This window comes from Cryptotermes secundus, unplaced genomic scaffold (assembly GCF_002891405.2).
Source record: "Cryptotermes secundus unplaced genomic scaffold, Csec_1.0 scaffold277, whole genome shotgun sequence".
Taxonomy (NCBI): Eukaryota; Metazoa; Arthropoda; class Insecta; order Blattodea; family Kalotermitidae; genus Cryptotermes; species Cryptotermes secundus.
Window position 1 is genome coordinate 346,150 of NW_019720164.1, and position 17,583 is coordinate 363,732.

Here is a 17,583-nt window from a genome sequence, read left to right on the forward strand (position 1 = left end):
TACCAATCCAAATTCCAAGTCTAGTCACTAAATATGTGACATTATTTATATGGGTTTAATCTGACTCACAATGTTTTATGCACTTCCATCAACAATTACGAATGTACTAGGGGTGTCTTATAAGCGCCACTTCACTGCTGATGACAATATACAGCAAGCTTCCTCCTCAACATTCATCATGTGAAAATTGAGGACTATAACTATACATTCAGTGACTGTCATTTTCAAGTATAGCTTAGGTTCAGAAACTGCTGCTAATTACACAGCAGAAGCTGGAATGCAGGATTGCCAAAGATGATGACAGAGTTAACACAGTCATAACATATTGCATAAGAACATGATGTTCTCTATTAATTCCTGCAAGAGCAGCAAAAGTCATGAAATCTAACATCTCTACTGTAGACTAAATAACACATAAAACTGATTTCACATTATTAATCATAGAGTAATGTCATAATTCCTGCATTAAGTACCCAATGCTATGAGTTGTGAGAAGGCCTTATAAAAAATCATCACAACTATTTTCTGGCATATAAAAAATACTAAATGCCAAACAATTCTAACTTAACAAGTAATAAATAAATAAAATAAATTACTCTATTCCATCCACAATTCATGAAGCTGACATGGAGGTCTCAGGGAATTATGCAGCTTGAAATTTTTCTTAAAAATTATTTCTTCCCATTTTCAGTCAAACAGGAGTTGCCAGTTATATTGAGAAGCAGTTTAGCTTTCATTCACTACAGAAAATTTGGACAATGTCTCAAATGGTTGAAACTACTGAAAAAAAAAAATGGAATAAAGTTAACCCTTTCCACTTAAATTTACATTCAACTTTCTTTCCAATCTATATTAATATGGAAAGTGGATGGTACAACAGAATAACTAACTGGCAGTTGCAAGCTGGTTTTCATTGCAATGCCAAGGACTCGTGCTGGATGTTAATCCAAAGAGTTCAAACTTTCCTTAAAAATGGCATAGTGTTGGAGTAAAGGAAACTAGAAAGTGACATGTTTTCATAGCTAAGCTGGCACTTATCAAATGTCAGATTAGTTCTCATATAGGAGTCAAAAGGGCTGAGAAATGCAAACAAAATCAATTCTGATTCCCTACCTTAATAAGGTTATTATGGACTAACGTTACATTTTACGACATAGCCACAAGCACGTTTCGAAAATGTCTTCATTCTGGAAAGGGCTTCAACTGTCCTCCTAATTTTGGATTATTTCACTAATGAGTCATAGTACACATACTTGCTCTCATAAAAAGAATGGTAACCTAAATAGACATTTCTTGGTTTGCAACACTTAATATGAAATCCAACACTTTCTCAAACTCACAATGATAATCACACTCAAAAATTCATATCTTTGTAATGTTATTACTTGCACTAACAACATGATCAAGGGTCCAAAGTGGGATGTCTATGTCATGAGTATTTGACAATCAGTTCAACATTATATAAATAAAAATTTAAAAAGTTATTTCTACATTATACAATAACAAAGAAAATCATAATAAATATATGAAAACTGAGACAACATATAATATTTTTTTAGTTCACTGACATAGCATCCCTATGTCTGGGCCACTTGTTTAGTTCTGTGCTTTTCAAAACAACTTTTCTAATCATTTCAAATGAAAAAAAAAATATGCTGACACACACCAAACTCTTCATCACAATAATGTTTAATCACTGAGGATGTTCTGACTCAGATGTACCAGTAATGAAGGCTAACGTTGGGTAAAACATCACTATTATTCCCAAAAACACGACAATAAGGGGCACCAAACAGCACCATAAAACCTGAAAGTGATTACATCATTATTATCAATAAGTACAGGACTATAAACAAATTCAAAATGTAGAAAAGGTATGGAGAAGCTGGAGATGGGGGCAGATAAAATACATCTTAAGTGCAAAACATGAAAAGAATTAGATTCTAAAGGGTTCTGACGATGGTGGATGACACACAGAATTACTGGGTTTTTGGACTTTTCCCATCATCCGGAATTCTAGGTAATAGAAGACATGACATTTCTGAAACAAATCCAGTTTCCCAAACGTCATGTCCTCTATTACCTAGAATTCAAGACAATGGAAAAAGTCCAAAAACCCAGTAATTCTGTATACAAAGAATTAGTTTCATGCCCAATTACAAGTTTTCCATTACTTCTTTTGGCATGATTTTATACTTAAACAACAGCTGTTGCAAGTAAAGATATGTGGGTGTGTATTAAAACTAAAGGTCAACAACCCATATTCCAGGTGCCTGAACTTGATACTTCTGTACTAAATTAAATAAGAGGTGAAAAGTTAAGGAGCTTATTCTTCAGTAAACACAAAACACAGCATACATCTTGTGTACAAAAGATAACTGGCAATCAATTCTGAACATAAATAAATTCATAACACACCCCTGCCTTACAAGACACAAATTTTGTATTCATATCCTGGATATATTTATGCTGCTAATAAAGATTCTTGTTGACAATAGTTCTGTTGCAAATCAAGTACATCATGAAATTATTATAGGATTCTGATGATGGTGTATAACACACTGATATGTTGGGTTTTTGGACTTTATCCATCGTCCTGGTTTTTAAGATAACAAATAAAAACACGACGTTTCGGAAACTGGATCTGTTTCCGTCCTCAGGTGAAGCAAAACACCTATTCAGTTTGGTCCCTTAGAAAGAGCTAGCCTCAATCACTGGACGTGGATAAAGTCCAAAACCCAACATATCAGTATCATGAAATTATGTTAAACATATATGAATATATGATGAAAACAACACTCTGAAAATAATTGTTTGGAAAACTATCAAACCAGATGAAAAATAATTTTAAAAGAAATGCTATAACTTATAAAAAATTAATTTCAGTCTCTGAAAAACGACAATGGACACAAACGTTATTGCTTGTAACATAACATGAAATAAATATCTCAGCACATGTGCAAACACTGAAGAATCAAAAGAGGATATTACTCCAAGGCTTGCTCTCAACAATACAGAAAGAAAGATATATTTTGTCGGATTTGGTTCAACTTGGTTTGTCACACTAGCAATATTACAAAGGCTACATTGTAATAGTGGTTTCTAATTGTACTGATATCCTTCTGAAGACAGTCTATAAGACCGAAATATGTCAAGGATAAAAGACTAAAAAAAAAAAAAAATTATCAGTCACACTGGACGGTGTTAATTAACCTTTATAATACTTGTCAGTTATCACTAAACATACTATCACTTCATGCTTATTTCAAAACTGCTATGAAAAAAGAATCACAGTTGTTTTGCTTTGTAGATGTGCCATTGTTTAAGAAATAACTACAGTGTCTGCCGTTGCATTTTCCAACAAAGAAAGGCTTCAGACAACAAACTCTAACCTCCATCATGAAGGCTGAAAACAATATGCAATGATGTAACTACAGTTCATCACAGCCAGAAATTCTGTGAGAGCAAACTTGCTTCCTGACCTCTTTCTGAATGAGTAAAACTAATTACTCATCTCCATCTAGTGCCAAAGATGTAAAACATTTTATTGGTCATGCGTTGGCTTATTGTAATGGTGTATGTGCATAGTCCAGCTTAACAATCACTGCATGTTTTCAATACTAGTACTGTTCATCATCCCTGAATTAAAAACGAGTCACCAGCCCAATAATAAATGGGAATATAAAATCCCATTACACTTGGTCGTCGACTTAGGACCGACTTGCGTTCTGACTGACAGGTCGTAAGTCGATCTGGTCATATGTTGGCCATATATATTTATTAACAGTATTTTTTAACCTTTCTAATCTTTTTATCATCTCTATAATTTATTTTTAAAAACTTTTACATTTTAATCATCTTTTATTTTTCATTTTTCTGTGGTCGTAAGTAGACGACCAAGTGTACTTGGATAACAATGGTTCAGTGCCATACCATGAAGATGTCTGTGAGACTGGCCATAACAATTCACATATCTATGCATTAGTAGATTAAGGGTGAGCAAACTAATGACTGGGCAAGATCCAGCCAAAACCAACTTCTGCTCCAGCCCTCAGAGCCAGTGTGAGAGCTTCTACTGTACTTATGAGGTACTTATCCATTTTAAGTAAAAAAATATAAGGTAAAGGTAAAGTTGTCCCTGTGCTCAACGTATTAAATACTACATCATGAAGATGTATGGGGGAGTGGATGTATACACCCAAGTTTTCTTGACCTCGGCACTGGTTGCAGGTGGGTGGTCAGCTTCACGCCCCGGCCGCTTTATCCCTGGGGAAAGAGCTCCCAGTACCCACTGGATAGGAGAGCGGGTGGGCCCTAGAGCCAGTCTGGACAACATGGGAAAGTGAAAATTTTTGTCCCCACCAGGACTCAAACTACGACCCCTTGGTCGTCCAGCCCATAGACAGTCGCTGCACTGACTGTGTTATCCTGGCTCTTCAAGTAAAAAAAAGGTGCCAGGCTAAAACGCTGAGCCGAGATAAACTTCTGCAACTAAGGTTAAACACCACTGAAGTGTAAAAGAGGTGTGTTTTATACATTATTTACTGCAGCCTACAATGTGTAGTGGCATGTTGTCCACCACTGCTCACTCCATGTGCAGTTCAAATTCAGCTGTTGGTTATCATACCTCCACAGTAAACAATGAACAGCAACAGAATAAGAGACAGGGAAGTGCTATTACAGTGGCCTCTTGAACACTCAGAACACGTCTGTTTAGTGAAATAAGTGGTTTAGAATCAGTACATACTGAACACAACATGGGAGTGTATATACCCTGTTCTTCATACACGTACACGGCTGGTTTTGTAAAATGAGTGCAAGAACTCCGTGGCTTTTAGTCTGCAAGCGAACTATACTGACCGAGTCACTTGTTGGTGAAGTTAGTGCCAACTTTTGCACATAGAGGGTGTTGCGTGGTCAGCATAATGGATTCCACGGCTGTTAATCTCAGTTTTCTAGATCAGAGCCACTACTTTTCCATTCAAGTAGTTCATAAATTATCCTCACGAGGCTGAATGGACCCCGTTCCAAAGCCACTACTTCTCAGAAAATCTGGTAGAGCCAGGAATCAAACCCAGGACCTCTGGATCTGTAGCCAGGAACCCTGACCACTAGACCACAGAGGCGGCCGAATGAGTGCAAGAAGGTAATAATAATAGATAGTGGATGTAGACTATTTAACAAAGAGTGGGAAGAACAGTATTTCCTCACAGACGTTGCATCTATCACTATAGTATGCCTAATCTGGGGCAACAGTCTCTGTGTATTCACAGTTTTCAACATTAAAACCAATTTTACTTCAAAACATGACAGATATTGTGCCAGTTTATCTTCAAATAACAAACCAAGGAAAAAAAAAAGAGTTGGTATTGAATCTGAGAAAAGAACAAACTACTTTTACACTCAGGAACAAGCAGCAGGTAGCAGTGACTTGAGCAAGTTCTTTAGTAGTACATGACATAGCTAAGCACAATACACCATTTTTGGATAGTGAATTTGTGAATTTGTGTAGTGGCTGTAGTTGAGCCGGTATCCTCAGAAAATGAAACAGCATAAGAAAATCTAAGTTTATGTAGCACAATTGCACGTTGTGTGGAAAAAATGAATAGCGATTTGTCAGCACAGTTAAATAATACAATTCCAATGATCATGACTTCTCTACAGCATCTGATGACAGTAATGATGCAAATGACATTACTGATATTCATATGAAGTATAAACTATGAGTTCGGTTCCATTACAGACTTACTTGCTGTGGAAGCTATGAAAGGCAAAACAAATGAAGAGAACTAGTGTGAAATGCTGTCAACAACTTCTGAACAGCATAAAATATCATGGAACAGGTTACTCAGTATGACCACATATAAATCACTAATCTGAAAGGCAAAAACTATGCATTTTTGAAGAGTTGCAGGACACTTACCATATTATTCATCAGGAGGTCGTCTGCAAAATTGATTATAATATTAACCATGTGACTAGCACAGCTGTGGAACTTTGAGATTCATACGAACAGAACCGTTAATCACGGACACTTCATATCCCAGCTACAAGGTCTGTATCATGATCATACTTATGTACCATTCCACTTCAATGTTTGATGGCTGAGTTTAGGTCCCCAAGAGGGTATGGGATTTACAAGAAGAAATGCTATGTTCTTGGACATGAAATGTAAGTTCCAGTATTCTCACAAATAAAATAATTGTAAAATTGACTTGGCATTCATGGCTGATATTTTGGAACATCTAAACAACTTACACATGATTCTTCGGTGAAGAGACCTCTCGTACATGAGTACATACATGTATTCAATACAAAATTGTTTTTATTCTTTCAAAGCGTTTAGGGAAATGAACGTGCTCAATCGTCCACCCAACAAAGAACACACAGATTTTAGTGCAGCAAACCTCCTATCCAATGGGTACCACGGGCTTTTTTTCCGGGGGTAAAGCGGCCGGAGCTTGAAGCTGATCACTCACCTCCAGCTAGTGCCCAGGTCAAGAAAATGTTGGTCTATACAACCACTCCCCATACACCTTCATGGCGTAGTGCTTAATTAGTTAAGCACAGGGACAACTTTACCTTACTTACTTACTCATGGAGCTGAGCCCTTCTGGAGGAGCCGCCAATTCTGCAGCTACTCAAGAATTTCCCAGCATTTTATGGAACCCAAAGGTTCATTACCATGTTCACAAGAGCCCTCCACTGGTCCATATCCTGAGCCAGATCAATCCAATCCATAACATTCCATCCTATCTCTCTAAGATCCATTTTAATATAGCCCACCCACCTACGCCTTGGCTTTCCCAATGGTCTCTTTCCTTCTGGCTTTCCCACCAATATCCCACACGCATTCCTCGTATCCCCCATTCATGCTACATGCCCTGCCCACCTCATACTCCTTGACTTGATCATTCTAATTATACTTGGAGAAGACTACAAGTTATGAAGCTTCTCACTGTGCAGTTTTCTCCAACCTCTTGTCACTTCATCTCTCTTCGGTCCAAATATTGTCAACACCCTGTTCTCAAACGCTCTCAGTCTATGTTCCTTCCTTAATGTCAGAGACCAAGTTTCACACCCATACAGAACCACAGGCAAAATTATACTGGTAGTTTTGTATATTCTAATTTTTATGTTTTTGGACAGCAGATGAGAAGACAAAAGGTTCTGGATTGAATGGTAGCAAGCATTACCCGAGTTCAATCTCCTCTTAATTTCCTCCTGAATCAGGTTTTGATCTGTTATCATTGTTCCCAAATATATGAATTGTGCCACATTTTCGAAACATCTGTTTCCTATCTTTATGTCATGATTTCGCCCTGCTTTTTGGTGATGAGACAGCAACATATGCTTAGTTTTCTCTGTTTACTTCCTTACCAACCTCTTTACTTGTGTCAATTAATATTTGTGTGTTTTTGTTTATGGTATCTAAATTATCACCCAGGAGATTTACATCATTGGCATAGGCGAACAGCTGATGTGTCCCATTTAATTTGCCCCACCTGATTTCCTTGGACCTTCCTAATGGCATATCCTTTACCTTAGACGATTTAAAAATATTCACTCTTCTGCTAGCAGATTTATGGAGATATTTGTGATGTAAGTGAATAATATGCTCAAGGAACTGAAAGAGGTCAATGAAGATGGTTGACTGAAAACTGAATAATGAACCTGCCATATGTGCAGCATGAAATGTAACAACTACAACAGAAGTGAAAAGTTGTCCCTGCTTCCTCCTAGTAGCCTATTCTGTGTTTACCTTTTTCCTTCAATTACATTCTCTTCATCAAGACTAATTTTCTGTCTCTACCTCCTACTGGTTTCACTAGTGCCATTCAGGTGTTCAAACATTATGACCATTTGGATTTTATAAAATTAGATACATGCTAATTTCTTTGACAACTTGGCCTACTTGTTCCTACAGAGAAACACAAAGTTAAACATTTATGAAAACCATATATAACTCCAACATCCAAATACCATACAGCCATTTCTACAGGTAGAGAAGTTCTAGCAGACAGTCAATTTATTATATGATTTCTAATTTTGTCTTAAATTCTGAAAAATATAATAAGTACAAACCAAATCTATGCAGCTAAGCTAAGTATGACAAGCAGGATGTCATGAAGAATAACTACATGTTTTACTTAAAAGAAATCAAGTTTTACGAGGTAAACAGAAAGAGACATGATGAAAACAATACTAATTCAACTCTTCTGAAGGGGAAGAGTATTTTAAAATCAGCAAACTCTGAGAACTGCAGCCTAATAATTAAAGAAACACTGTAAAAAAAAGAAAAGTAAAGCTATCCCTGTACCTGGCTGTGAAGGCCCATAGGGTTGTGAGACGTTGAGGGTCCAACATTATCTAGACAATCGGCTCAAAGATGGCGGTAAGGGTGTCAGCCTTATGCACCAGCTGTGCTTTATTCCCCAAGAAAATTATTTAATTATTTCCTGGTACTCATTTCTGTTAGAGGCTGAGTCGACCCCAGGGCCATAGTGCGGCCGGAAGGATTGGGTTCTAAAGAAACACTGTACATTCCAGAATCAGGCAGAGTGCATGTACTATTTTAGTTGGGTAAGTTACGGCAAAGCAAGAGACAAAGATTCTTAACTGTAAAAGCAGATATTGCCTACTACTGGAGGTACATTGCTTATCCCTTTGCACATGCAAACCCAAAAGATACATATTTGTGAACTAGCAGAGAAAGAAATGTTCAAATTATCTTCCAATTGAATGGACAAGTATTAATATGCCATTTCCAATACTGCAATTGCAATCAAAGCTAGGACAGCTTTATTTAGTACCTGAAAATAAAACAAATGTTTGCCAGACAAGAACAAACAACGTGAAGCCGTAAGATAAGATAAAAGTAATATTAGCCTCTTACATGTAGAAGAATATAATAACTTCCATACAATAAAAATAACTATTCTAATAACTTGCAAAAAGTAACTAAGATCATGCATATGGGTTATACAGCTCTGCATTATAAACTGAAAATTCTAGACACTCTTAAATTTCAAAGAGTTCATGCCATATGTCAGTCGAATAATGTAAATATTACACGTGTGGAACTCTTTAAGAGAGGCAAGCTAATGAAATATATCAATGAATACATCAACATGACATCAACAACTGACCCACCACATTATGAACACACACATTTTCCTAGTTCAACAACTGACAGCAAAGTGCTTTCAAGTTTTCTGATGATAGAATCTGCACAACTTGACTAAAAAGCATGAAGTGATTGCTGTTTACAAACTCACTGCTCAGACAGTGTTTCAGAACTCAAAGTAAGTTACTCATTTTTAACAGGCTGCACCATAGCTCAAGTGGTCAGTCGCTGGCTTCCCACCGCGGTGGCCCGGTTCGATCCCAGATCTGGTCAAGTGGGATTTGTGGTGGACAAAGTGGTGCTGGGGCGAGTTTCTTCCGAGCACTTCAGTTTCCCCTGCCAATTTTCATTCCACCAAATTCTCCATCATCATAATCACCCGGGGCAGACTACAATAGGCTAACCAGTGGCTGCCATGCTGAGTGGACCCAGTTGGACTTCACCCCCCCCCCACTAAGAGAATTTAAAAAAAAACATTACTCATTTCCTGATAACTTTCACAAGAGGGGGGAAAACCATAATTAATTTTTTTATTCCCTAATGTAGGTTAAGTGGCATCACCCTACTTATGAAATGTGTCCATCCATTAGAACCAGAAGTATGAAAGGTTAATTTAACCAAATTTCAGTGTTCAATAAACTATTTGAGGATAAGCATGAACACGTTTTCCAATAATATATAACTCTCTAACCTTCATAAGCTGGGAAATAGAGATTATATTCCCCAGAATTACAAGGCTGGCAATAAGATTTCAACCAGAGGGACTATGGCACATACGGCTACAAAAGAAGAACCACAAACAAACATGATATTTGATAAAAATGCTACAGAAAGATACAGGCTACCCCCCCCCCCCCCAAAAAAAAAAANAAAGCATATCAGAAGTGAATCACCATCATGGTTTCAAACATGGAAGTACAAGAAATGAAATCTTAAATTGAATATGAGAGCTTTTCAACGTTTAACACACAGTCAGTTTCTTCATAACAATCCTCTGTGTGACATTTATTCACTTCAGACGCATTTGTAAACACCCTGAAGTATAAAGAAAGGGACCTTCAACACAAAATAGGGTAAAATTTCTTTCTTTTCCATTTAATACTGCTCACCTGTGACAAAATGACTTCTAAAATACATTTGGGTAAGCCATAACATCAACAAAGCACATTTTCATAAAAAAAAGTCAGCATATATCCACAACATGACATGAAGTTAATCAAAATCTTGGGTTCAATAGGGGGAACAGGAATTATAACAGCATTTAACAACATCTGCCTGAAGTCTTGTGCTTTCTGCAATTCTAGTAAGTGTGCCTCCCTTAATAACTGCCAGTAAATTTATTAAATTATTTTTACACTTTGTATGTATACTTATACAGCGATGATTTTCTGCTTTCCTTCAAGGATTCACAATAAATTCACCAATTTCAGCATCAAGTCATTTACCAAGGACAAGAATTCAATGCAGAAGGTATCTTTCAGGCATGATAAATTAATCAATGCATGCAGTTTAATTATGTTAAATAACCACCTTTTCATTTACCAAAACTCTTAAAGTTAACAATGTACTTGTTGGGTGATATTTACCTTCTTCATGATTTCATCTAGTGAACCTCAAGATAGATTTATAATGCAGTACTGTTGGAAACAATCAAAAGAAAAACAGAAAAGCACGGGTATTCCATAACTTAAGTGTAGTGGAACAAAGCCAACCACACAGCCAGGGCAACGAGAAACAAAGGTATAACATAGTTAACACGCACCTGGGAAGAGAAATAATACAAATCAGAACTTAAGTCAGAACATAAGGAAACATAATCAAAAGAGAGAGGAAAAAAAAAGACAGGAAAAAAAAAAAAGGAAACACAGTATTACATGTGCAGTAGCAGAACTTATCAGATCTCATGAAGTAGATGGCAATGCAAGAAAAGTGAATCAGATATGAAAATATGAGAAAATGAACAATACAAGGTCTGCTCTTAACTGCGCTTTCCCATTTTCTAGTTAAACTTGCACTTTTCTTGTAACTTATCTTTCACAATTAATGCACCATCACTCTGAATTCAAAAGGTGATAATAATTAGTTCCCACATCAGAAATGATAATGAAATATGGAAACTACTGATTATCATATCTTTGCAATTATGAACAAGTACCATATTTTTCAACATGATTTCTAGTTGAAGATGGTTTGGAACTGATAGTGGACACAATTTTTATGTTTGGAATAGACATAAACTGGTCCACCAAGAAGACAAGAAGTCTTAGGTAGGCTGCATACTGGCATGCGTCAAGACATGTAACAGTCAAGACACGATGTCTACGACATGATGCAAAGAAAGGAGCACAGTTGAAACGAATGAGATTATGAAAACCACCACACACCGGTCTGAGTCATGATGCTGATGTCAGCTTCATGCTGATGAATCACGAATGAAGAAAGACTGCGTCTTTTGTCCTATGTCTTGATACTTGTCTTGATGCAGTTGGCGTGCAGCCGCCCTTAGTTGTGAATAAGTACATGAAAAGCACAGATTTACACTTAGAAACAAATAGAATGGAGAACAACAGGCTTGGAACTGTTGAAATATAGAGCACCCCAAAGAAAATGTTACAGCCTCCTTGCCCACATTGCAGAAAGCAAAATACTGGCTGTCACATAAGTAGCCACACTAACTGCATGCTGGTATTATGCAAGGAGCACTTTGAAACTAATACTCAGTAATTTTGAATTAACTGCTGTAGGTGGAGTAGGTGGTCTGATCTATCAGTTCCTGCAGTGAAGGAGTTTTTAGGTCTAATTATAAATATGGGGCTAATCCCATTAATCGACATGAAAGACTACTTGTCTAGTGAGAGGAAAACTGGTAAAATTTTTTGGTGATGTAATGTCCAGAGATCACTTTTTACATATACAGTATGAGCCAAAATATACAGTACTGAAACGAAAAGACGTCCTGTTGATACCACTGTCTATTCATGTGAAGGCCCCTTGCATGACAGAACCTTCTCAAATCCTGAAGAAATGGTCCAATCACCATGTCTCTGTAGTGTTCTTGGGTGACGGTAAGAGCACTGCCTTCCTCATCCTCAATGAAATAGGGGCTCAATATACTGTGTGCTGAGATGGCACGCTGTATCGTCACACGTGTACTATGTAGCGGTTTCTGGATGATAACATCTGGCCGCTCAAAACCAAGGAAGAGAGTTATCTGATGACCACTTCCATATGAGTGGAAATAATACTCAACTATGAATACTTTTTCCTCCATCAAGAGACCCATTTCCAACAACAACTGCACAACACAACTTCCTTTTCACTACTGGGAACATGTGTGGCAACTATGCCCCATCAACAAATGCACATGCACGTTCAAGATGCACAAGTTTCAGTACTGCACATTTTGGCGCATACTGTATTTTGGATGATACATGTGGGGAAACAATGTCACCAAATACAGCAATTGGGCCATCAAAAGGAGAAATAAATACATGGGTTGATGAAACATAAAGAAAGAGTTTCAGAAAAATTCTGTGCCAGGTAAAACCATTAAAACAGATGAATCACCTGTTTGGTTCAAGTGCAAAATAATTTTCAAAACTCATAATCCCAAAAACCAATGCAGTGGGGAATCAGATTATTTGTACTGGCTGACAGTGACATTGTTTATATTCACAGTATAATTCCAAATTATTGAAAACTCACAGACGATGTGTGTAACTTGCCATAATCTGAAAACTGTTCATTTTGGAAATAGTTCATCCTTGATGGATAGACTATGACTCAGTATGTCTGGTACTGAAGACTACCACCTTTTCACTGACAGATATTATAGCAGTGTTGAGATGGCCCAAGAATTGGACAATCGAAAATGGAAGTACACATGTTTTTTTTTTTAACTTTATATCCTTGTTGCACCAGCTTTTTGGGCAAAACACTTCACTTAGTGGCTCAACAGGCATTTAAAAATCCATCATCCTGGCTGAAGAAATTTTTCTGAATGTGATAACCGGAAAGGGTTAAACAAATGACTGTATGATAGAATTTTATGCATTTAAAAAAACCTGTTTTTAGATGAACAGCTCATGGAGAGCGTATATATTGCACAACATGAATATTTAGAAATTCCATCGTCTCTCACACTAGTTCATGGCCACAAGCAAGTCACTGCTTACTGACTGTAATTTGCCTGGCAAAAGCTTTCGAGACCCTTTCTGTTTCTGTATAGTGTACCCACAGGAATTGTCAATTAGTTTGTGAAAGAACAGGGACAAAATAAGTACCATATGATGTTCTTATAACCTGCAACACATTATACAAGCAAAACAGATATCTTAAGAATTCTCACATGAGTAGGGCCCATGTTCTACGGTCATGAAACACTGCAATGCGTATACATGACAGTAGGCTGTCAAGACACACAGAGGCCAGTTGTGCTAGTGCAACCATAGTACCAAAGGGGTTAAACATCTAAAAAAGACTCTCAAAGTTTTATGGTGTCCTTAAGAAGCCCTATTCAACTTCATCCCAAGTACAACGAAACAGGTCCAGAGCAATTCCATCACAGCAGCACAAATTCTCTCTTGCAGGTGATTCATAGTGCCATAGATTCCCTACATGGTCGATGTTTTTTACATATCCCCACATGAAAAAATCCAGTGTTGCAAAGATCTAGCATTCCAAGCATTTCAAACTTTATGAATGAAACGGGATGGGCCTCAATCCTGTTGGAAAACAACTGTATTTTCTTTCTTGCTTTCAATATCTTAAATCTGAGGGAAAGCAAACAATTTCAATGTGATAAGATAAGCATTCCCATTAATTGTTTTCTGCCAAAAAAAAAAGTCCATGTCACATGGTCACACAGAACTCCATACCCGTATGTTCACCTGTGGAAGGATCACTCATATACCCAGAAAGTTCAGATGGTTGCTTTGCTCTGCAGATTCAACAGCTCTGATGACGAACACAGATGTTAATTTCAAAACAAACTTCATCTGTAAATAGCATTTGTCTCTGTTTTCAAATCTCAGTTGCATTCTTTAAGCATGTAATCTTAGCTGCTTATACGAGGGTTGGAACTTTAATAGTGGCAACACTGTTGTAGAGACGCCATGCAACGGAAACAAATAGTGATGCTTAGACCACACGTTAGTTACATACCTACCTTACCTCAGAGCAAATGGACTCTCCCTTCCCATATGACATGCATGCGCAGTGACAAGAACAACAGAGGCTTGTGTTAGCTGGCGGTCTAATGTACTGTTGTCACAATGTTTTCGAAACCAAACAACAGAGTTGGATAAAGATTGAATGTGCCAGAGGCAGTACAGGACAACAGTGTCATCATGGTCTTCAAGAGGCTTGCTGGGAATCTGCATTGCCTTACAGAACAGGGGCAAGGTGGGTAAAAGCCTGCAATGAGGGACGCCAAAATGTGGCAGGCATGTGTCGGCCAGGTCGTCCTAGTGTCAGTGAAGAAGAAGTGTATGCTCTTTCCACGTTACTGGAGTGATCAATGCCATACAATTCATAAGCTGGCCTGAGAGACAGGATTAACACATATGACTGTGCTTCACATTCTGAAGGAACGCCTGGGCATGAGAAAAACTGCATCATGATGGGTTCCGAATGATTTGACGGAAATGCAGAAATGGCTACGATACAACACTGCTCGTAACCACTATGAGCGCGAAGGAGAGGCTTTCTTATGCCGTATCATTACGCTGGATGAGACATGGGCCAAATCGTATGAACCACAAAATGAAACGCCAATCGAATGAATGGCATTATTATGGGTCACCATGAAAATCAAAAGTTTGTCAGAACCCCAGCAATGTGAAAGTTATGGTGATTCTCGTGTACGACTGTGATGGTGTTATCCTAACGCATACCATTCCCCAACAGCAGACCATCAATACGCAATATTACTGTTCATTTTTGGAACACAACCTGCAACCAGCTTTCAGAAAGAAGCGGAGACACTTTCTGCAGAACCCAACCATCATTTTGCGGGACAATGCTCAGCCACATGCAGCGCAAGCTGTGGCTGATTTGTTCCACTGATGGCGCTGGGAAGTGCTGTACCATCCACCATACTCCCCAGACTTCAGCCCTTGTGACTTCGTCTTGATTCCTAAGATGAAGGAACCACTTTGTGGCATTCGCTTCAGAACTGTTCCAGAGATTCTTCAGGCAGCAGACCACTCCATTCAAGCTAATCAACACAACAGGTGCTGCTAAAGGTATCCTACGACGTCTGTATCACTGGCAACAGGTTGTACGCAATGCTGGTGACTACACTGAAGAACAGTAAAACTTCGAAACATGCATCTATTTTGTATTAGTTGTAAATAAATAGTTGCCACTATTAAAGTTCCAACCCTCGTAAAACACATTCTGGATAGTGGCTTTGGGTATACCAAGCTGCAAATTATGACAACATGCTTCTCTGGGCTTTGAAAATGCAACATCTTTATACATAGAGCTTTCTCTTCTGAAATCCCTCATCTTCCTAGTGATTTGGTTTTAATACACTTCCTGTATCCTTAAACTGAGTACACAAATGATGACTATATGGCATCTGAAGTTCTCTTCTGTACATATGCTGAAATGAAAGGTTACAATGGAAATGGGTTTTCACCTGCATGGATGCCATCATACTGACTGTGACAGGCAAAATATTTACTACCACTGAAAGAGTATGCATGCACAGCAGGTATGAAACAAAAACTTTGTGTAAGATTTGAGGTTTTCATGGCAGTGGCTATGAAGAAAGCAGTCTTCTGGGATGTGGCGCCATGTAGATATTGTGTTAACTGACGTTTCGGAGGAACGTATCACCATCATGTTTACATCCCACGGAGGTTTCTCTGAAACGTCAGTTAACACAATATCTACATGGCACCACATCCCAGAAGACTGCTTTCTTCAAAAACTTTGTGTGCTGAACATTTCATAATAAACCCCATGATTATATATTACAAATTAAACTTTAAAACTAGTAAAATTCTATTTTCAATGACCCTGTACTCATTACTGCAAAAGTGAATTGTCTTAAAAGTCTTTAAATGACATCATAAAGGAACATCTAAAGAGGATGCAGATCAAATTTTAAAGGAGGTAAGTATTTATTAAACATGCAATTTCCTTGTGTGTATAAATGAAACACCATAAAACATAAAGAGATATTTCATATCAGAAATTTAATTATATTTTATGGTCAGGTTTCTGACCAACAACTTACACCCCAAAGTCTGTTCATTTCAGCACAGTAAACAAAATAAATATGTTTCACCCTTTCGTGTTTACAGCCCATGGTGGTTCTCACACAACAGTGAAAATACTATTTCATGAACTTTCAATGGTTCTCCTATGCCAATAAGCAATACAATTATATATAAAACAAAAAACCTGCTGCATTTCATTTTTCTTTGATTAGGACTCTTTCTTGACAAAACTGAAAACTAGTACATTACAATAAAGACTAAGGATATTGAAATCTACTGTCATGGTTACTCTCACTCTGACATAGGAGATGTTTGGGTTTTCTTCAATATGACTGACAGCCAGCTGGGCCATAACATTTGACATAATCATGCTGATATGAACAGATTATAACTGTGTAAGATCTGAGGTTTTCACAGCGGTGACTATGAAGAAAGTAGTCTTCTGGGATGTGGCACCGTGTAGATGTGGTGTTAACCAACGTTCCTCCAAAACATCGGTTAACACCACATCTATACGGTGCCACATCCCAGAAGACTGCTTTCTTCAGATTATAACTGTGATTGAAAAAGGGTTAACACAAGAATCTGACGAAAACACAAACACATCCTTGATCTTCATACCCCCCCCACTATTATTCATTAAAAAGTCTAAACAATGATATCACTTACTATACTAGAACTGCTGATGAGACTGGAATATTCCTGTTGCAATGATGCCAAATCTTGTGACAGTTGTGTTTTAGCTTCATTACACTGGGCATAGCACTCTTTGACAATCACCATTTCTTCTTGCAAACGATGAAGCTAAAAATAAATACACTACTTTACCTCCATCTAATATCCAATATGACAGTAGAAACCATAAAAAATTCCTGAATGTCATTATCTGACTCTGTGCACCTTGATTCATTACAATATGATAAAGTTTTCTCCGAGTCTAAACATCATGCCACAAAGGTCTGCAGTGGGCATGGAAGTAAAGCTTCAGGCAGTCTTAATTTACTAGTAGGTGCATCTGACTGATGATGTTAATGATTCACTGCAGCATTTCAGTACATGTAAGTCTTCACTGTGCCTAAACATTGTGCCATGAAGGCATGTAGTGGGAATAGTACTAAAGACTTACATATATATATATATATATATATATATATATACATACATACATACTTAAGTTCTATACTAGACAGAAGAGAATGGATATCAGATATTATTTTACACACCACA

General features: G+C 37.5%; 1 protein-coding gene across 2 annotated transcripts in view; it reads right to left on the bottom strand.

Moving 5' to 3' along the window:
- The window catches only part of LOC111867107 (sarcolemmal membrane-associated protein), a 78,058-nt gene continuing 60,475 nt past the window's right edge, over positions 1 to 17,583 (bottom strand). Inside the window, exons 19-21 of one of the 2 annotated variants that reach the window (XR_002843291.2) lie at positions 17,026 to 17,160; positions 10,714 to 10,889; positions 1,722 to 1,807 (exon numbers count right to left, since the gene is read on the bottom strand). Coding sequence is in view for 1 of the 2 variants with exons in the window: in XM_023856630.2 (XP_023712398.1) it covers positions 1,694 to 1,807; positions 17,026 to 17,160 (249 nt within the window). In the remaining variant the exon portion in view is untranslated. Of the gene's footprint in view, positions 1,808 to 10,713; positions 10,890 to 17,025; positions 17,161 to 17,583 lie in introns of both variants that reach the window. The other variant, XM_023856630.2, reaches the window with a different exon arrangement.